Consider the following 20896-nt stretch of genomic DNA (forward strand, 5'->3'; position numbering starts at 1 on the left):
GGCTAAGTGTCTCCTCATCAAGACAGCACCCCCTTCGCCCACTGCTATCCCCAAGCGGCTCCTCAGACCCACCGAAATCACCAACAGGGAGAGGCAAGGAGTGGCAGGTAGCCGGAATCGTGCTCCAGTGCCAACTACCCATCCATCCATTTCTCCAGAGGGAGCAGGTCATAAAGCAGAGGCAATGAGCTTAATTGAATTCATGTTTAATAATTACAGGCACCGTGCCCCCCTTCCCCCTGCCCAGGCAGCAGCAGGGGTGGTGCAGGGGCTGGGGCATTTGCCCCCAGCAGCGAGGACGGCAGTCCCAAGAGTGATTTTCAGAAAATAAAAAAGGACCCCCAGGGGCAGGTGGTGGTGCCCCCCCCCCAAGACACACCAAATTTTCAAGACTTTATATATAATATATCTCTGTGCCCCGGGGGAGGAAGGGGACACCTGACAGCATCCTGGAGGGGGGGGCCCCAGGCAGCCCTAAGCCATCCTGCCTCATCAGCCACTTTATTAGCTCAGACACATCGCACTACAGGCACCCACCGCCACTGCCGCCGCCGCTGCTACCCCCCTGCAGTCCAGACGGCTGGCCGGGCCATCCTTGTGTCCATGGGGCTCCAAGTCCCCAACCCCACCCGCCCTCAGTTGTGGTCAGACTCTTCCTCCTCTGCCTCACGAAGCCAATTGAAGAAGGCTGTGACAGACTTAAGGGCCACGCCCTTGCCCTGCTGCTCAGCAGGGTCCTTGCTGCTCTCCCAGCTGTAGAAAGCATCCTCCTTCACCACGTCCTCGTCATATAGCGCATCAAAGAACGTCCGAAGCAGGTCTGCAAGTCATCAGGACAAAAATTAGAGGTGACTGGACATAGCTCTTGCCAGACTGTCCCTAGGGATCCCTTTTCAAGCTTCACTGTTAAAAAACAAGACCCTGACCTACCATCTTGAAATCTGTGCCTGGCCATTCCAGAGTGACTAGGCCTCTGACAGGATGCCAATCATATGATCTAAGAGACTGTGCATAGAAATGAGTCAGTTGGCCATAAAAAACAAACCAGGCTTAGTGGTTCACACCTGTAATCTCTGTACTCAGGAGACCGAGGCAGATGGGGAGTCTGCATGCTGCTTCGGCTACAACCTTGCAAGCTTACCCTTCATCACTTTTAGTAGCTTCAAATTTCTCCACTTGTGTTACATTTAATGGTAGGAAATTATATATAGGGTATTCCTGAATTTAGGAAACTCAGACGTCCCAGTTATATTACTCACAAATGTAGCCGGAAAGTCCACTGGCCCCTGAACAGGTCCCCTCTCTGGCCTCCATACTTCTAAAGGTGCTACATCCTTTGCCATGAACACTCCTTTTGCCACCCGAAGGGAATTCATGAATGAACTTAAAGCATCCCCTTACTCTTTTTTCTTCACCACTGGTCACTAAGGGACTAGGTTTCGAGGCTTTGTTTTGTAATTCCCCAAACTCTCTCTCATTCTTCACATTGCACTACTAATCCTTCCAAACCTAACTTCATGCTCCTAAAAAGAGAGGCAGAAGCTGGGCACCAGTGGCTCACGCCTGTAATCCTAGTCACTCAGGAGGCTGAGAGCTGAGGATCTTGGTTCAAATCTAGCACATCTCCAATTAACTACCAGAAAACTGGAAGTGGCCCTGTGGCTCTAGTGGTAGAGCATTCACCTTGAGCTGAAGAGTTCAGGGACAACTCCCAAGTCCAGGGTTCAAGCCCCACAATGGACAACCGCTCCCCTCCTCCCACCAAAAAAAAAGAGGCAGAATAAATGAAATGAATAAACTACTGGATCTCAAGTCCTTATCAGGTGAAAATCCTAAACCATAAGCTGCAAGCCAGGACATTTCTCAGGGCATTCCACCTTAAGTCCACAAACACTGCTTGTGGCTGCCTCACACAGCAATGGCAAGCATATTCTTTTCCCATACTGGTGCTTAGACATTAGGTGTACCCATCCAGAGAACCCTATACACTCAATTATCCACTTGCCCTACATATGCAAGCCCAAGATTTTCCATCTACACAATTTTATCTAGTTTTTTTTTTTGGTTGTTGTTGTTTTAAATCCCCTTCTTGTCTCAGTCAAGTATTCCAGTCCTTTCCAATTCAGATTGACCTTGACTTTATTTAATTGGTCCAATACCAGGACTGTAAATCAAGGCCTGGGTGCTGTCCCTGAGCTCTTTTTGCTCAAGGCTAGCAGGGAGTCACAGCTCCATTTCCAGCATTTTTTTTTTTTTAGGGGGGAGAGGTGACTAACTGGAGTTGAAGAGTCTCATGGACTTTCCTGCCCTCACTGGCTTCAAACCTTGATCACTGCAATCCTCTCATCTCAACCTCCTCTGTAGCTAAGGTTGCAAGTATGAAAAACTGGTGCCTGTCCCTAGCCTTGACATTTTCTATTTCAAAAGCCAATTTTCACATCTGCTTCTACCATTCTGTAGCAGTCAACCATTTTTTCTGGCCTTCTAATCTCCCATGGGGCTCCCTCTCTTCAAGTCTGTGTGACTAAAAGCTGTCCAACTTCATTTCTTAAATATCTCTTAAATCTGCTCTTTTTCCCCATCTCTCTCCACTGTCACCAGGAAGGCCAAACTACTAGTATAGATCTCACTGAATTCAGTCATTCCCTACCCCTACTGTAGCCAAGCAATTCCTTCATTCCAACCCCTAAGTCCTTATCCTACCCCTAAGGTCAAAGTTCAGAACTCCTGATATGGACCTGAACAACCCAGCCCAGTCTCCTTCCAGCCTATGACCTCAATCACAACTGGTCACTGCTTTCCTCACAATGGCCTTCCCTCAATAGCTCTTTTCCAGCATTGTATTTCTTACAACGCAGGACAGTGCCCTCATTTTCAGAGCTCCCCTTCCCCTCTCACTTAGCTAATTCCTACCCATCACCCACCAGACCCACGTCCCAGCACTGATCACTCAAAGTCTCTGACTGCAGCACAGCACAGAAACTGCTACACTTCCTTGCTTTAACTCAACATCTGGATACATACCTAACTGTTCACCTAAGCCTCATTGTGGAAAAAATGAGAATAATACCATCTATTCTAAACAACCTCTATAAAAGAAACAAGAGGCAAGGTGAGCAGATCATTTCAGCCTTGTGCCAGGCAGAGAGGCACATGATATGAAAAGATGCTATACTTAATCTTGGGCACCTAACAGATGGCTAGGCACAAAGCAGGCAGTAAATCTGCCTTTAAGGTTGTGACTAACTCCTTCCACGTATAGGCAAGGAAACAAGATGAAGGAATCAACCAAGGGATTCTGTTTTCCAATGACTACCCATTTTTGCACTGAACACCTTTCATGACTGCCCCTCTGCTGTCTGGCATCCCCTCAACCCCACCTCCATCCCTGTAGCCTGGCTCTTACTGGCAGGCTGTTCTAAGGTCACTACAAGGGCCTGGAGGGCATAGAGCGCTTGCAGCTCCTTCTGTTCATCACACAGGTATTTCTGTAGCAGTCTCGCTCGCGCTTTCAGCACTGCAACATCCACTCGGAGAGGAGTCTCAACTGTAGGAAAGAAGACAGGAGTAAAATGGAGTAACGCAAACTTAGCCTGGTTCAGTCCTAGGAAGACAAGACCTCTTTCCCTCCATTATTCTATTGGGCCCAACTCTGCCCCTTCCCATCTCCCTGGCTTCTCTTACAGATAATTGCAGAATAGCAGACAGTTGTCATGAGAGCTCGAACTAATGTATTGGATGCTATCTGTTGCTCATTTAGGTTGGCCTGTACAAGAGAAATAAACAGCCCGTAAGTTCTGAATCATGTCCAGTATGTTTCCACTCTTTTAACACCGACTTATCCCAAGAAATACCTTTCCTTTACCCTTCCCAACCTCCAGGAGAACTGTACCTCTATCCAGTCGAACACCCGCTGGTTACCGTTGCCCTCCTTCAGCAGCTTCTCCAGCTGCCTTCTGAGTTCCTCGAAAGCAAGTGCCCTCTGCCCAGGAATTTCAGGCTCCTCTCCCAGGGTATACTCTACCTTCTGCAATCAAAAGGGCCCCCCCAGTGAGAGGTCAAGTGCTTGGTGTGAAAGATAAGGGAAGTAGCCAGCCTCAAATGTTAGAATTAAACAAATCCTAGCCTCAAACCTGTTCAGCAATGAATGCACCAACGTCCTGGCCTTCAGGTAGAAATTCCTTCCAGCTGAGCCCAGCCTCTCGCCACAGCATCCCCACCTTTTTGGGACCCTGGGAAACACAAGATTCAAGAAATATTTTTCTCCAAAACTCCAACATTTTCAGAATAGTCATCCACCATACATTTTCCAGTGAAAGCCCACCAGTATAATTAAGAATGCTACATAGATACCAGACAGGCTGAGGGACTGTGCCTTGCCTAGTGCACAGCATTCACTAAGAACTCATCCAGTACACAACAGTGCTGACACAGGGTTAAGGAGATGACCTAGAGGCCACTAGGGAAAATGTCAATTAGCTTTGTAAAACTCTCAATACTCAAATCCAAGTTTTTAATCCTGTCTTCCAATCTCATCTACAGTTCTTTTCTAAAACAGCTTTGTTTTTCATTTATCTTTGGTACAAATGTTTATTGGGTAAAAAATGACTGTAACAAGTATGCTTGTTTCCTAAGTTGAGAAAATCTTAGAAGCAGTACCACCTCAATGCTAACACAATCCAGAACAGTAGTCTCAATCCAAAGTTTCATTCCTCCATGTTCCAGGTAACTGAACTCTTCTGAAACTACACGTCCATCTTCTAATTACCACTATGTACCACACACCCAAATTGCCTTTCTCCATCTTTCCACCATTTATTTTATACTCATCAGACATGAATTAACTTTCTGTTTTATTTTGAAGTAATAGGGTTTGAACTCAGTCATTTCTTTCTCTACCAACTTGTTTCATGACTATATTTTATTCACCATTGTATTCCCAACATTCAGTATATTCAATGTTCAAAGAAACACTACTCCAACGAGTAAATTAATCATAGGTCTAGGATCTTACATTGTCATAGTTTATAATTGTCCAATTACATTGGAACTGTCTGAAGCAGACTGTTTCTTAATGTTCCTTCTATCAGGTGCCAACACAATTCTGCCACCACCAATACTCCAAGACACCAACGCAGAGAAGGAGCCTTCACTTACTGCCACCAGAAGCAGCCAAATCACACGAAAGTATGAACATTATGTCCTGAAGGGCTCACTCACCATGCTTTTGCACAGCAGACCCAGGATCTCTAGCAACAAGGAAGCAGCTTTGCCCATGGGTATCAGTGGCTTTGTAATCTCTCTAAAAGATAAAGTCCCAATGTAGATGACCTCCAGAATCTAACACTACTCCATCCCTTTCCAAACCCAGGCATTCAATCTTCCCACCATCTAGCCTTCACTTCCTCTCTCAATTCCACCAAGGGGGGGACTTACCTGAACAGTTCTCCCATGGGAACCCCACCTTCCTGTAGCATGGGTGTTACCAGTTCTGCCAGGTAAAGCCACACATGGGGGATGTCAATTTCCATGTCCTCAGCCAATTCCAGAGTTTCATAGAGCCTGCATAGGGAATTCAAAGTCAGAGCATTCTAGGGAAAATGGGTCAGGCCTCAACCCTGCTGGTATATTTAGCTAAGGATCAACTGTGGAACCCTTCAGAAACATTTCCTAGACATGGTGTAATCTTCAAGCTAAGGCCACCTTTTCTTTTTTTCTTTTTTTTTTTTGGGTAGGTCGTGGGGCCTGAACTCAGGACCTGGGTGCTGTCCCTGAGCTCTTCAGCTCAAGGCTAGCACTCTACCACTTGAGCCACAGCAACACTTACGGCTTTTTCTGTTTATGTGGTGTTGAGGAATCGAACCCAGGGCTTCATGTATGTGAGGCAAGCATTCTACCACTGAGCCACCTTCCCAGCCCCACCTTTTCTTTTCTTTTTTTTTTTGGTCCGGTAGTGGGGCCTGAACTCTGTCTGGGCCTGGGCACTGTCCCTCAGCTCTTCAGCTCAAGGCTAGTGCTCTACCACTCGAGCCACTTCCAGCTTCTTTTCTATTTGCTTATGTGGTGCTGAGGAATCGAACCCAGGGCCTCATGCATGCAAGGCAAGTGCTCTACCACTGAGCCACCTTCCCAGCCCTCCCCCCCTTTCTTATCCTTGGATGTTTCACATCCCCTAAAAGTTATGTTGACCAAGACAGATGAACACACACACACTTTAAAAAAACAAAAGTCAGTCTTCATTATGTAATATTGGCTGGCCTTGAACTCATGATCTTCCTGCCTTAGCCTAAGATTACAGATATGGGTCCCCATACTCAACAAGGAAAGGATTTTTCTTTTTGTTTTTGTGCCAGTCCTGTAGCTTGAACTTAGAGCCTAAGTACTGTCCTTGAGCTTTTTTGCTCAAGGCTAGCACTCTATCACTTGATCAACATTTCTACTTTGGGCCTTTTGACAGTTAATCAGAGATGAGTCTCATGACCTTTCCTACCTGGGCTGGCTTTAAACCATTATCCTCAGATCTCAGCCTCCTGAGTAGCAAGAATTGTAGACAGCGCAATTTGTAGGTTTCCCCCCCTGGTCCTGGGGCACAAACTCTAGAGCCTAGGCACTGTTCCTGAGCTCCTGTTGCTCAAGGCTAGCACTCTACCACTTGAGCTACAGCCTCAATTCTGGCTTTTTCTGTGATTAATTGGAGAGAAGTCTCATAAACTCTGCTGTCCAGGCTAGCTTCAAACCACAATCCTCAGATCTCAGCATCTTAAGTAGGTAGGATTACAGGCACAAGCCACCAGCGACCAGCTTAGAATGATTTCTTAATGTACAAAATGATTACTACAGGGGGGAAAAAAAAAAAGATAAAACTTGAACTCATCCACAGACTGAAAGACTAAAATATTGTAAAAGGAAAGTACCCAATTATAAAGAGACAAAGACATGATTCCCATGTCTTTTTTTGGCAGTACTGACTGAACTTGGAGCTTTGCATTTGCTAAGTAAGTACTTAACCATATCTTACCTCTAGCCCTTTCTGCTGTAGGTTATTTTTTAGAGGGTTCTGCACTTCTGCCCAGGCGTGCCATCCTACCTATGCCTCTCATGTAGATGCGTACTACAACACTAGGCTTACTTGAGATGGGGGTCTTGATAAATAACTTTTTGTCTAATCTAGCCCTAAACTGAAATCCTCCCCCATCTATGCCCCTGAGTGGCTGGGATTGAACAGCACTCAGCCTCCCAACCATTTCTTTTAAGATATGAATCTTCCCATGAGCTGACCATAAACACCATACACAGAATCAGATCATACCCATAATTGAAAAAAAAAAACTGAAAATGGGGATGAAATTATCCTTAAACCACCCAGGAAGCTTTAATAGTGTAGGCTCAGTGGTGGAACACCAGTTTATAGCATGTGAAAAGTCCCCAGGTCCAATCCCCAAAACCTAACATGCATGAAGAGAGGGCAAAAGGAAAAAACACTTAGGAAGTAGGAATGGAGTTACTGAGATAGCTACAAAGATGGCTGCTTCATCAATATCAGAAATCAAGAAAGGAGAAGGAAAGGAAGGAGAAATGTATATTCTTAATTCACATTTCCAGGGCTCCCACAAAGGGTATGTAAATGTGAGGCCTAATGAAGTTGGTCATACCCTTGGTAGTACTGGGCAGTGGAGAGGTGCCCAGTGCAGAGCAGCTGGTGCAACAGCCGCCCCATATGCTCTCGAGCGATGGTGCTACGTTCCAGTGTGGACTCGATGCCATGCCGCACAAAAATGAAGAGCAAGGAAGGTGAAGCCAGCTCCTGCACACACTGTACTGCCTCCTGATGGGGTAGAGAGCAGAGAAGGGAGAAAGCTGTCACCTACCTAGCCCATGCCTGTTAACATAGCTCCCTCCCTATCCACCTGGAATCCACAATCACTCAGCCCCTGCACTGCTGACCTTCATGTCATTGAGATGGAGGTATTCCTCAATGATGGCCTTGGATTTCTTCCCCAGCTCCTCCTCAGTAAGTGCAGCCTTCGGGGGATTTACTGGAGGCAGGGCAGCTTCTCGCTTCACTGCAGGGGAGGGAGCAGAGAGAACAGACCCCAAATAATCTTCAGTTCCAGGCTTCTCTTAGCAAAGAGGATCTGGAATTCCCAAGAGACCTGAGGCCAGTTAGTCAAACCAGCCAATAAATACCCTTCTCCTCCACCATTCCTCTCCTAGCTTCTCACCAGTATCTCGTCCGCGATCCTCTGTGAGGCTAGCTGCCTTGCGCAGTCCCTCAGGCTGGGAGGAACGTTCTCTACTCCGCTCCTCCACCTCCTTGCTGAAGCTGCGCTTGGTGGCAGGTGTTCTTGCACGGTCAAGCCGGTCCCCACGGTCACCTCCGCGTTCACTCCTCTCTAGTCGGTCTCCCCGGTCCCCAGCTTTCTCACCTCGTTCCCTGCTCAAGCTACTCCTGGAAGATAGACACATTGTTTCTCAACTGTACACAGTTCATACCTACATCAGACTGCCTGGGGAACTACTCAGGTCTCATTCTTGGCAACAAGAATGTGCCCATACTTTAAGGTAAGAGAAATTCTCATGACAAGGCAACAACCAAATAATAGTACTTTTAGTATGAAAATAAAACCTCTAGGAGCCTTACCTCTGTACAACCCGTCGGTTATCTGTGCTTTCTGTGGGTACTGCTTGTTGAAGGGCTGAGAAGCGATTCAAGGTACTAGTAGCTGGACGAGCAGCTTCTGATGCTGGGAAAGCAAACAACCAATTTTTTAAAGTTTCTTAATGGGCTGGGAGGGTGGCTCAGTGGTATAGTGCTTGCCTTGCATGCATGAGACTCTGGGTTCCATTTCTCAGCACCACATAAGCAGAAAAAGCCAGAAGTGGCGCTGTGGCTCAAGTGGTAGGGCGCTAGCCTTGAGCTGAAGAGCTGAGGGACAGTGCCCAGGCCCAGAGGTCAGGCCTCACGATCAAAAAAAAAAAAAAGTGGAAAAAGAAAAAAATTTTTCTTAAGCCAGGAATTGGTGGGTCATATCTGTAAACCTAAGACTAAGGAGAATCAAGCAAGGTTAGAAATCAGCCTGGATAGAAAACTTTGAAATTTATTACCAATTAATAGGTATCCAGAAGCCAGTGGTTCATGCCTATAGTCCTAGCTAATCAGGAGGCTGAGTTTTCAGTATCTCAGTTCAAAGCCAGCCTAGGCAGGAAAGTCTGGCCAGGCCCTGAGTTCAAGCCCAGGACCAGCACAAAAATAAGCAAAAATCCCATACAAGCAAAATCCTAGCCTGGAGGAGTGAAACATCTGAGGCTCTAAAGATAACTGACCCTCTAGTTATGAACAAAAAAGCTAAAATAAAATGCAAGGACCTGAGTTCAAGTCCCAGTACCAGCACCAAAAAACAAAAAACAAACCCTCTTTCTTATATTCTCTTAGCTTGCTAGTTTATGACACTTGGCCCATCACTAACAATAAAGTAGCATGGATGGTCCCTTGTACCACACATGTACTTCTGCTTTGGCTGCCCTCCTTGATGGGGCTCAGATTAAACAAACCGGTTCATACCTGCATCAGAGGTCTTAGCTCCTGAACCCCCACTACTGCCTTTGCCCCAGCTCAATCGTCCTCCAGGTGCAAAAAGCTGGTTGTTAGAATCAATGGAGCCAGGCTGTAGAAGAAAAGAATAAAAGCACATGTCCGTCCCAGCTAGAGCACTTACTCAGCACCACCACACACAGCCATACAAGTAGGGAGTAGCCAGATCAGGGAGGCATAATAAAATGTAATTTACTTTTTGAATTTTCTCAATCACTTAAGCCCTATGAAAAACTATTCTTGGCCCATACGATATACACAGCCATCCACTAGATTTGACCTGTATGTCAGCTTTCCCAGACCAATGTGAACAAACCTTACAGCTGACAGCATTCTCACAATCTAATCAAGCTTTAAGCAATCTAACCAGTTAGTCTAAGAATAAAAACTCAGCTGTTACCTCCCCAACTTTAGGGGCTAATGCTTTCTTGATCTTTTTACCCTATGCCTCACAAGCATTACCTCTTCCAAAATACACCTCTTACCTTTGTGATTTTGGTGAGTCGTGAGGTGTCAATGGGGCGGCTGCCTTTGCTGATGGGGACTGTGTTCCAGCCACCATCATCCACAAGTGGAAGGCCTCGGCCTGAGACAAAAAGGGGCCATACTGAAATAATGAGTAAATCCTAGCAGACCTTTCTTCAGTCCACTCTAAGCTCCATTCCTCAGATCCTCAGTTCCATCATGGGGTCTCAGTGGCCCAGACACGTGGCACTAACAGGAAGTCATCAGAGGAAATCACAACTTCTTAATCGCTTTCAATACCCCCTTCCTCCCTCAGTTTTAGCCTCAGACTTACTAATGGGTGGGCCTGGAGGACCACCCCGTCGCTTATCGCTGCCCTTGGCCATGAGCTGCTGCACTTTGATGTGTTCCCGATGCTCTTCCATCTCAGCTTCCTTGTGGATCTGGTCAATGGTCTTGGGACCCTGATCCCCTCGGCGTGGCACCCAATTGCTCTGTGTGAACAGGACAGTTGTAGTTCAAAAAATTTGATGGTGTCAGAACTGAGGGCAGCAGACACAGGAAAGACACATACCTGCCGCAGATCTAGCACATCCTGAAGCATAAAACGGATGCGAGATGAAGTCTTTTTTTCTTTAATGATTTTTTCCATCTGGTTGAAATACTGATCCATTCGGGGCTAGAAAGATACAAAGGGATCAGGAAACTCTAGCATTCCTCCAACCCTGGCTAAGCAGCTCTAGTTCATCAGTCTAAGAAGGATCTCATGTGCAGACAGGTGCTATTACCTAACATCCTAGGACCCCTACCTTGGCTTTTGCAAAGTCCAGGTCTTTGCCAATGGTAGTAAGCAGACGACAAAGGCACTCCAGGGACTCTTCATCATGGTTCTTAAGTAGTTTGACCACGCAGTCATGCATTATTGCCTCGGTTAACATCTTCAGTTTGAATAACTCCCCAATAAACTTGATATTTCCTAAAGAACGCCTCCGGGCTATGTCCCGCGCCTCTTCCAGCTCTTCCTTCAGGCGTCCCCGTTCTTCTGCCTGCCAGTCATAGGGCAGGAATCATGTCAAAAAGACACCTATTAGTAACCAGGTGCAGAAGCAGCTCAAGCCTGTAATTCTAGCTGCATGAAAGGTGACGACGATCAGGGGATCAAGATTTGAGGCCAGCCCAGACCAAAAAAAAAAGTTCACAAGACTCCACACCTCAATAGTTCCACCTATGGGGAAAGACCATGGCTGGGCACAGTAGATAGATGTAGATCTATCTACCATCCCAGTGATGTGAAGAAATCACCAATAGGAGGACCACAGCCCAAGCCAGCCTGGTCATAAACCAAGATTATTATTGCAAAATAAACCATCACAAAAAGAGCTAGCAGAACGATTCAAGTGGTAGAGTACCTGCATGGCCAGTGCAAGGCCCCAAGTTCAATCCCTAGGCCTTAAAAAAAAAAAGTCACCCAGCCACATGGCTAAAATCCTTCTTTCACTTTTCTATCTGGATATCCAGCCTAGCAGAAAACAATCATGTTCTGGGGGCAGAGAAAAAAATCCTCCCTAAGTTATCACAGTATCAGAAAACAATCATGCCTTCAAGAACCCCCTAAATCATCACTACCTCCATCCCATCTAGAGCTGAATATCACCTGGGCTGGGACAAAGGGAGTTGGTAGGGAGAAAGAATTAACAGTAGACTTGCTCACCGTAGCAGCTTCATCCATCTCTTTTTGCTTTTTTTCAAAGACTTCATCATCATCTTTGTCTTTTTCAAACTCTTTCTGACATCTATTCAACAAGAGTTTTCGGAAGTTGACAGTCACTGTTGGCTTTTCTGTAGTGGGCACTTTCAGCTACAGGTAAAGAAAAATGTCACATTCAGACTAGCTAGGAAAAGCCTTCCAAGTCTAACAAACTAACCTGAAGACCTCTGGCTATGGCTCTGCCCCCTACTGGCTACCAACAGCAAAGGCTGGAGGGGAAAGCCAAGAAGCTGCTTTGACTCCTGGAGCCATGGGAAGTTAAACTAAGAAATCTAAAAACAGTGGAAACTCACCGCCATGAGACAGCGGCACATGTTGGCATAGGCCACAGAGAAGTTAGGCTCTGAAATGGCCTTCTCAAAGATGAGGTCTATGACTCCTTTGAGGCGTTCCTCAGTATCAATGGCCAGCTGTGTCACCTGCTTCATCAGCTGCTGGAACATCTGGGGTGTCAGCTTATTCAGGATGGAACGTACCCTGCGGAACAGGTCCTGTAGGGATGAGGGGACAGAGAAGATGGAGGAACCAGTGAAGTTCTTATAAACAGAAGTTGCTGGAAATGGGCAATGCAGTAGGGCTGCGATATTACTAATAAAGATCGATAGGCACAAAAGAATATAACTAACATGAGCTTATGTTGCTGACCTTGAGGTATAGAAATAGAGACCAAAAGCAGGACTTGCCAGTACCTGGGTTTTGCTGCCATCAGCATCTTCTTCCCCTCGGTCTTTATCAGCTGCTGTCCGTTTGCTGCTGGGTTTCCAAGCCTTCTCTGCTTTGTTCAGTTTTATATCTTCAGTCATTAACACAGTGGCAATGATCTTGCGTGGTTCTTTTCGGAGGCCCTGCTGAGAGCGCCTGGGTCCCAGGCCAGCCTGCTAAGCAAAAGATGGGGACAAGTGAAGAGACAACCAATGAGCTTATGAAATTCCACTACCACCCATTTGATCTTCAAGGCATAGTTGTCCCCACCCTGCAAGACATCTTCAAGACCCCACTCCTTTACCCATCTACCCCTCCAGTAAATCCCACTCACCGGCCCTCGGGGAAGCTCCCCACCTGGCCCACCCCTTGGGGGCCCCCGGTTGCTAATAGTTGGTCGGCCAAGGTTGGCAAAGGATGGAGTGAAGTCTGGGCCACAGTTTATGCCAGGTAGTCTGGAGGGATCCAGTGGCCGCAATGGTGTTTTATTGGCCTGTAAAGAACACATGAATATCTTAGAAGCAGGGTACATCTACTAATGACTCTTCTTTCTTGACCTTGGGTTCCTTTGCAGTCCAAATTTACCTCCTTTCCCCACTAACCTTGTCCAGCACCACATCAGTGATATGAGGCAATCCCTCTGGCTTCTGCATACTGGCAAAGATGAACTGGAAGCCAAGCAGGAACTCTCGGTCGTAACGCTTCTTCTCCTCAAGGTTTAGAGGCTTCCACTGATCTGAAAGAGAAGATGCTTCAGTCATACCCATCTCCCAGGGTCTCGGGCATAATGTTCAACCATTTTGCCATTCCTTCAGCATACCTGACTTATATTCATACTTCTGTTCCCCAGGCTGGATATTCTCAGCATTATGAATTTTGTCTTCCTTGGAGTCCCAGGTCTCATCTGCTTCTTCAGGCCGTGGGGGCACACTGTTACCCTCAGACTCTGGGCCTGGGTTATTGCCTGCAGGAGGCTGATTCTCCACCTCTGGTACTGCTGGGTTCACCTATAATCATATAACACCAGTTTTGGTTGCAACATTACTACTATCCATACCCTAACTCTTTACCCTCTGACCTATTTGTTATTCCCTTACCTCCTTGAAGGCATCTAGAAGGTCTCCCACAGCCTCCTTCTTATTTAGGTCCTTAATTTTCCGTCTCCTCTTTGGCACAGATACTGCCACTAAAAGAGAAAAAGGAAGAAAAGAAAAAGGAACAATTTAAGGAATATCCTTCAAAGGAAAGATGCAAAGCAGCCAGAATATAGTACTTCAAAAGTAAAAAGTATAGTACAGGCTTTACAAGCCCTCACTCCAGCTCTTAGGTTTCACTATAAGGGATTCCACAACCCAGATGCAATGGCTCAAAATAGGAGATCAACAATGAAGAGAAGGAGAACAACTCATCTTCACCATCCAGCCATACTTCACCTTGGATGGCGGCGGCTGCTTCCAAATTCTGGGACAAATGTGCTGAGACAGGGGTGCTTTCCGAGGGGAGTTCCTCTTCTCCCTTCTCATTCTCCACTTCAGCTCCTCCTTCTTCTTCTTCTTCTTCTTCCTCCTCCTCCTCCTCCTCCTCCTCTTCCTCTATTTCCTCCTCCTGGGCAGGGGAAGTAGCTGGAGGAACTGGAGTGCCAGAGAGGATGGTGGGGGGAGCCACTGATGCGATAGCCTCTTTGGCCCGTTCCTCGGGCTCACTGACTGGGCTTAAGTCCACAGCTGGTGGTGAGGGGGCTCCATTGAGCAGTTCCTCAGGTTGGGCAGTGGGAGCAATAAGCACAGGGGATTCAGAAGGGCACGCAGGAAGAGGGGGAGGGGCAAGCTCTGGGCTTGACTCCGCCTCTGGTTCCAGATCCTCAGATGGGACCATGCCATTAGGCTCATGAATTTCCATCTTGTGAGATGCCAGAGGGGTAGGAACCTGGAGAGGACTGGAAGAGAACTCGGATTCTGGAATTGGTTTGCTGAGTGTCACTTCTACTTCCAGTATGGGTTCAGCAAGAGTTGGCTCTGGAGAGAGGCAATATGGCTCCCCAGTTTCACCAGAGATGGGGGTTGATTCTTCTACAGACATCTGTATCATCCCCGTTGTCATAGCGTCCCCAGGAATAGAGAGGACTCCGAGATTAGGCTCAGACCCCGGTTCTAAGATTGGGGGTGGTGATGGGGTTGGAGAAGGTGATGAAGGCTGGGATTCTGAAGGGCTGTGCTCTGGACCAGGCAGCCCTGGCCGGCCCCCAATGACTGTTCCCTGCGACCGGTCATCTGTACCACAGGAAGGAAGAGTGAGTACCCAAAGGCAAGCCCTCCATTGCTGCTATTCTTCTTCCTCCCTCCCCCGCCTCCCCCGCCCCCCCCCCCAGCACGCCCAAACTTAACACTGACACACTCCTTCCTAATCTCCTCCCACCAAAGCTATTTTCCCTTCTCATCCAAAACCCAGTCCACCTTCAAATCTACTGGAACCTAAGTCATTCTTCTCTGGCACACAGTTCAAAACCACCCCACCTTCTTGAACTTTGAATCAAGTTTACCCATAAAAGTTCTGTCTTGCTGGCTTTCTTACCTGGCCGGACAATGACAGCAACCTGGGGTGTCTCCCCATTAGGTTGAGGCTCCAGACCACCTCCAGTCTGTAGGACACAAAGGGTTACCAAGTTTGCACTCAAGAGTCCTACATCCCTTCTTTACTAGTCATTTATACTTTTACCTCTGCCTACAAATTCAGGAAAGCAAGGAAATAAATCCCTTAGATGAAAGAAAAGATCAAGGGACTTGGGAATCCTGGGCAAAACAACCATCCCAAACAAGGTATGGTTCAGAGAGGGGACAATACCTGTGGAGGGGTGGGTGTGGAGGCAGTACGAGCCCCAGACATGATCTCCTCTGTGATATCCTTCCCTCCTTGGTTTGGATCTCGAATTCGAATCTGGGGAAAGAAAACTATGGGATGAGTGGGAAGGAGGAGCCCACCTCTCCACCTTGCCTCACTCCTAAGACTCTGGGCCAACCCCCCACCCCCTACTGGGAAGCAGGTGGGTGGGTGCCAGAAACCCCATGAGTTCTGTCAACCCATCAGGCTGCTCTTGTAGTCACTGCACTAGCCCCCACCCTTAAAGAGACCCTTGACCTCACAGAGCAAATCTGTACATCACAATGCCCCCCCTCCCTCCCTCACCTCTGCCCCACCAGACATCCCCAAGTCAGTGGCTGCACACCCAGGGACCAAGGACCCCCACCTAGCACCCAGCTGGCTCATTTGTGGGCTCACTTGTGGCTAGTCGGTCTGATCTCTGGGGGCAGGGCCCAGATCCAGTGGGTGGAGCCAGGGTGACTCAGCGGCTTCCCCAGCCCTGGCACCCTATTCTGGGCACCACGCCTAAGGCTTGAGGACTGAGCAGAGGCGGAGGCCTCCTGAGCTTCCAGGACTAGGGGGGTGGAGGGGGTGGGGCCACAGAAAACAAACCATTTCCAAGGCAAGCTACCAGAAACCCAAAACCAAGCATAGTTCTTATGAATACCCAGAGCCCCGTTCTCTTGGTAAATTCCCTGCTAACCATTTTAGTCTTCCCATGAGCTGTTTCTACACTGAAATCTTAGTATCTTGCAAATAACCCAAATAATCCACAGACCTCATTCTCTGCCTACTCTCATCTATGAAGATCTTCAAGTTTTGCTCCTAAGGGCACACTGCCCAATTAATGCCACATCTGAATTCTCTATTCCCAGATATCCCAGAGCCCCTTGCTGCTACTCACTGTTTTACGCTCCCTCTTAGGAGCAATCTGGGGTGGCTGGTTCATCAAAACAGGGGCAGGGGCCACGCCAGCAGGAAACTGCTGCACACCTTGGGCTGGGTAGTAGGCGCCAGCTTTGGGGGAGGGAAGACAGAACAGAAGATGGGTGGCAGCGTCAGGGCCCAACCATAATACTAATGCCTGCTTGAACGCCTCCTACCTTAGAACCTCTCATCATATATAGCCAGCCCATTGCCCTGCCCCATCCTCCTCCTCCAGGGAATTAGATGTCTGTCAAAGCTGGAGAACCAGTCTGAACTGCGTTTACAAGAATTCCTGACACTGACAGACACACACACACACACCTTGTAGGCAGGCACTCCTACCCCACCACACCAGCCAGTAGGATGGCTTATATCTGTCTCTGACCCCATAAGGCACTCATATATCCACCCTTTCCCAGAAATAAGCACATATACTTTTAACCCAAAGCATACTCAGCTATTTGGCTGGGAATGGGAAAAAAATCCACCAACCTTGATACACTCAAACCTAAGTCTAGTCAGTATCTAGCCCTTTTCAAGGGGCAAGGAAACAAAATGTAACACTATGAACTGGGCCCATGATAAAGAAAAATGAATCCTTAAAGCAATTATCCCCAAAATGGAATATATTTGTATTCTTGTCCACAATTTACACTTGTTTCAGACAAGTGCTACAAATGGCACCAGCTTAAATCAGGCACACATATACACAAAACCATACCTGTATTAGATTCATGCTCAATTTTTTTTTTCTGATAGGACTAAACCTCCCAAATCCAGATAACACCCCCCAACCATGGAAAGAATATCACAGGGAAAAAGCCACTAACAGGCCCTCAAGCTGGAACCTGAGCCTACATTTCTTGTGTGGAGATGATTCCAGCTCTCTTGGCAGAAGAGCAAATCTTCTCCCCGACCAATGCCAGTTAAATATTAAGCACCAATCCCTACCACCGATTAACCCTATCATTTTTTTATTTGTTTTTGGTTGTGGGGCTTTAACTCTGGGCCTGGGCACTGTCCCTAAGCATTTCAGCTCAAGGCTAGCGCTCTACCACTTGGGCCAGAGCACCACTTCTGGTTTTAGGAGTGGTTTATTGGATTGGAGGTAAGAGTCTCATGGACTTTCCTGTCCAGGCTGGCTTTGAGGCTGGCTTTGAAAGGCGATCCTCAGATCTCAGCTTCCTGAATAGCTAGGATTATTTATAGGTGAGCAGCCGGCACCCAGCAACTATCATTTTTAGACCAAAGCCACACCTAGAAAGCAGATCAGTTTAGATGCTTCTTGGTTGTACTCTCACCTCTGACTCCCTCCCCCTGCTTACCGTAGGTCCCAAACTCAGTAGGGCTTGCACCCGGATAGAAGCCTGGGGCTCCTGGCTGCACAGGGTACTGCTGTGTCGGGACAACATATGTGGAACGCCCCTGGTGGGGGTTGAGGGGAGAAAGAAGGTAAGAGAAGGAGTTGAGGATAGCTATGAAAACCATACAAGTCTACAAAGGCAAAGTAGGGCAAGCTGAGTGTGGACCATGACCAGAAGGAAGCCAGCCTCACTTCTGGAGAAGAGATGGGACAGGTGGGAGAAGATGGGGGTATAAGGGATTATGACTTACAGCCCCTCAGCCTCACCTGTCCAGGGATATAGTAGGCCCCCTGGGAGGCTGAGTAGGAGATCTGGGAAGGGATCATCATTACTTGGGATCCAGCAGGGTAGACATGGGCAGCTGGACCAGGACGGGCGGGGGCTGCACTCTGCACTCGGGAGGCTGCACTGCTGGGGGGCTGGGCCCGGCTAGGGTAGAAATGCTGTCAAGAGGGAGGAAGGCAGTTGGCATCAGGAAAGAAAGTTGACAGCAAAATCAGCATTGAACAATGTCTCTACAGCCTGGAAACTATTGTGTGCTTCAGAGGATGGAGACCAATTCTGATAAGACCCACCTGAACAATGGTTAAGAGGCCTCTTGTACTCAGATATGCCTTCAGAACTCAGAAGAACACTTTGTATTCTATGTATATTTACTCTCTCACTGCCATGCACTCACAGTTATTTCCACTAGTCACTTCACCATTCTACCATTGCAGAGGCATCCTAATATCCAGATGCACCATGCCTATGTAAGGCCTTTTCAGGCAATATACTCCCCAGCATGCACTGCCCCACCTAAGTATGGAGGAGCTAGCTGCTAACATGCAACTATCTCCCAATTTCTGTATACTCTTCAAAAGTTCACCCCTAACATGCATCACAGCCTCACACTGAAGACTTAAACAGCAAACAAATGCCCACCCAGAAGACCCCCCAATTCCTTTGTCTAGCCCCCAATTAGGGTGGTAGGGGTGAGACCAGGAAATGGTCCAAGATTAGAAAAGAACATTACCTGCAGAGACCTGAATCCTCCCTGAGAGCAAATGGGGACAGGAAAGAAGAGAATTATCCCCAAGGTGATAAGGGATGGGGGATGAGGCAGGACAAGTATTCTCCCACTTAGGAAGAATGTAGTGAACAGAGAAAAGCAAAAAACAGCTGGAATGCTCATCTCACCACAGCCCAAAGAGAAAACAGAGAAGGGGAATGAAGTAATGGCAACCTCCCAGAGTAATAGAAAGAAATAGAAAAACAAGAGTTGGCAGCAGGGCCCATAGCACGGTCCTCAACTGTCAAAGGCATGAGAACCCCGGTGAGCCATCCTCACTGACTCCACACTCCCCAAGAGGCCAAGCACCATACAGAAGTAATCAACAGCACAAAGTGCAGAGCCGCATAAAGAACAGAGTAACCATCAGGAAATTGGGGCCAGAAAAACAGCCTCCATAGTTTCCATCCTAGGTCCAAACTGACAGAGCTTTCCACAGTTCCCACCCAGGCCCCCTACTCCCCTCCCCACAGCCCCTCACCTGGCGGGGCTGAGAAGGCGTGTTCATTTGTGTCGCTTGTGGCGTACTGAACACCACCGGTGCAGTCTGCCCCGGGGGAAACGCTGGCTGAAGGGGGAGGGGGGGGGGAGGGAGACCAGAGTTCAGCAACAGGGGAAGCCAGGGTGGGGCCAAAACCCAAGCTGGTGAAACAAGGGGAGCAGATCCACATACAGCAAGAGCCTTATCAGTCCACATGCCCCCTCCCCAGGACAGCCCCCAGGGATAGCCAGGGTCCCTGTCTCAATTTGGCAGCGTGCAGCTGCACTTTGCCCTGACAAGATAAGGGTGGGAAAATCCATTGATTGGAACGTGTTCCTGACCGCCTGCCTGGTCTCCCCCACCCCCATCCAGTCCTAATTCCTCCCTAATTACCTGTGGGAGTCCAGGGGATGGGGCGGGTGGGGGGCCTGTGGGCTGTGGAGCTTTGTTCATTTCATTTGGTGCCACATCAGGGTCCCCCCAGCACCTGTTGGGAAACAGTGGAACTCGGAAAGGCGAAGGGACCCAAGCTTAAGGCAAATGGGCTAGGGGAAGGACTGAAGCAAGGGCTGGGTCCAACACGGAGCCCAGGAGGTGCCAAAGGAATGAAGGAGCAGAAAAGATTCAGCCTGTGTCCCCCACCGACACATTGTCAAGCCCGCATCACCTCCAATCGCTCCCCTCTCCCGCCTGCTGAAATAGCCCCCTCACTCACCCCCTCGGTTAAGAATAAGTCCACGGTGCGGCCTACAGGTTCTGGGCATCCGAGGGCCTGGGGTTGGGAGGTGAGGGGTATCAACCTGGCTCCGCGGGGCCCAAGACCAACCAGACCGGAAATTCCAGGTCTTGCTGGCACCAGGCTCCCAGATCACAAACGAAGCAGGCAGCTTCAGCCGTGGTGTCCCCACCCCCCACCAGGGGACACCGGGTTCGGGGCCTGGCCCAGGGGCACACAAGGCACGCCTGCGGCGGGGGCACTCGCGCGGGGCCAGAGGCGAGGCCTGCCGCCGCCCTAGAGAGTAGGCCAGGAAGGGCGGGATTAAGGGCTCTAAGAGACCGGCGGGCGGCGGCCGCGGAGAAGCCGGCTCCAGGCTAGTGAGGGTCGGCCTGGAGGGCGGGCGGGGCTGGGGGCTCCTCCCTGCTCGCCGCCGCCACCTCCCTCCCCGACGCCCTCCCTGCGCGGCGCCGGCCAGTGCCAAAGAACAACGTGTCACTTCCCGGCGGCCCGGCCGCGAAGGGGGGAGGGGGCGGCGGGCCGGCAGCCGCCGGGTCCGTGCCGCGGGCCGCCGGGCCTTCTCCGTGACATCCCGCTGCCAGTGAGCCCGGCGCCCTCCCAGCCCGCGGGACCAGCCCGGCTCGGCCCCGCGCTCCCCCACCCCCACCCAGGCTGGGCCAGGCCCGGCACACGTGGGCCGGGGATCAGGGCCCGGCGGGCCGGGGCCCAGGCTCGGGCCTTGGGGCCGGGACGCCGGGGCAGCGGCGCAGGGTGGCGGGTCCCGGCTCGGATGGCGGCGGATGCGGGGGGAGGGGGTGGGGGGGCCGGGTCGAGCCCGGACATGGCGGCTTTACCTTCAGTCTCCTTCAGTCCGCGCGGCCGAGCCCCACGCAGCCGCACAGACGTAGTCCACAACCATTTCCGGCTCCCCGCACAGATCCCGCTCGGCGGCCACCGCTTCTCCGCAGGCGC

The 20896-nt window shown here is 49.2% G+C and overlaps 1 protein-coding gene and 1 non-coding gene across 4 annotated transcripts; both read right to left on the reverse strand.

Annotated features, from left to right (window-relative positions):
• Window positions 1–190: 190 nt before the first annotated feature.
• Eif4g1 (eukaryotic translation initiation factor 4 gamma 1) lies at window positions 191–20896 on the reverse strand. Of its 3 annotated transcripts, none has more exons than XM_042667837.1 (33): window positions 20779–20896; window positions 19925–19981; window positions 19603–19696; window positions 19210–19296; window positions 17944–18120; window positions 17639–17738; window positions 16291–16403; window positions 15369–15461; window positions 15099–15165; window positions 13961–14797; window positions 13625–13713; window positions 13348–13534; window positions 13130–13263; window positions 12862–13020; window positions 12515–12703; window positions 12119–12316; window positions 11769–11915; window positions 10867–11103; window positions 10632–10736; window positions 10392–10551; window positions 10078–10178; window positions 9569–9665; window positions 8642–8747; window positions 8223–8449; window positions 7945–8063; window positions 7653–7825; window positions 5437–5562; window positions 5221–5302; window positions 4134–4232; window positions 3893–4027; window positions 3685–3766; window positions 3407–3547; window positions 191–820 (listed from the first exon to the last, which is right to left on the reverse strand). In XM_042667837.1, the coding sequence occupies exons 3-33, from the start codon at window positions 19660–19662 to the stop codon at window positions 636–638; spliced, it is 4812 nt and encodes a 1603-aa protein (XP_042523771.1). In that variant the 5' UTR covers window positions 19663–19696; window positions 19925–19981; window positions 20779–20896; the 3' UTR covers window positions 191–635. The 3 variants fall into 3 exon arrangements, with proteins under 3 accessions (XP_042523771.1, XP_042523764.1, XP_042523754.1); XM_042667830.1 differs by having other exon boundaries at window positions 8642–8744; window positions 9563–9665; window positions 12515–12700; window positions 20779–20895; XM_042667820.1 differs by having other exon boundaries at window positions 8642–8744; window positions 9563–9665; window positions 20779–20895.
• LOC122100022 lies at window positions 10254–10329 on the reverse strand. The gene has a single exon (XR_006146069.1). It is a non-coding gene; the product is annotated as a small nucleolar RNA SNORD66 (small nucleolar RNA).

This window comes from Dipodomys spectabilis, unplaced genomic scaffold, assembly GCF_019054845.1.
Source record: "Dipodomys spectabilis isolate Male_0828 unplaced genomic scaffold, ASM1905484v1 ptg000017l, whole genome shotgun sequence".
Taxonomy (NCBI): domain Eukaryota; kingdom Metazoa; phylum Chordata; class Mammalia; order Rodentia; family Heteromyidae; genus Dipodomys; species Dipodomys spectabilis.

Bases quoted from the DNA above. Each gene is read 5' to 3' on its own strand.
- Eif4g1 (XM_042667820.1), bottom strand. From the start codon at position 19,662: ATGAACAAAGCTCCACAGCCCACAGGCCCCCCACCCGCCCCATCCCCT. The intron at 11,104-11,768 runs GTGAGCAAGTCT...TATGACTGGCAG, and splicing joins AGATGGATGAAGCTGCTACG to GCAGAAGAACGGGGACGCCT. The intron at 4,233-5,220 runs GTGAGTGAGCCC...TGTGTTTCCCAG, and splicing joins GTCTGCTGTGCAAAAGCATG to GGTCCCAAAAAGGTGGGGAT.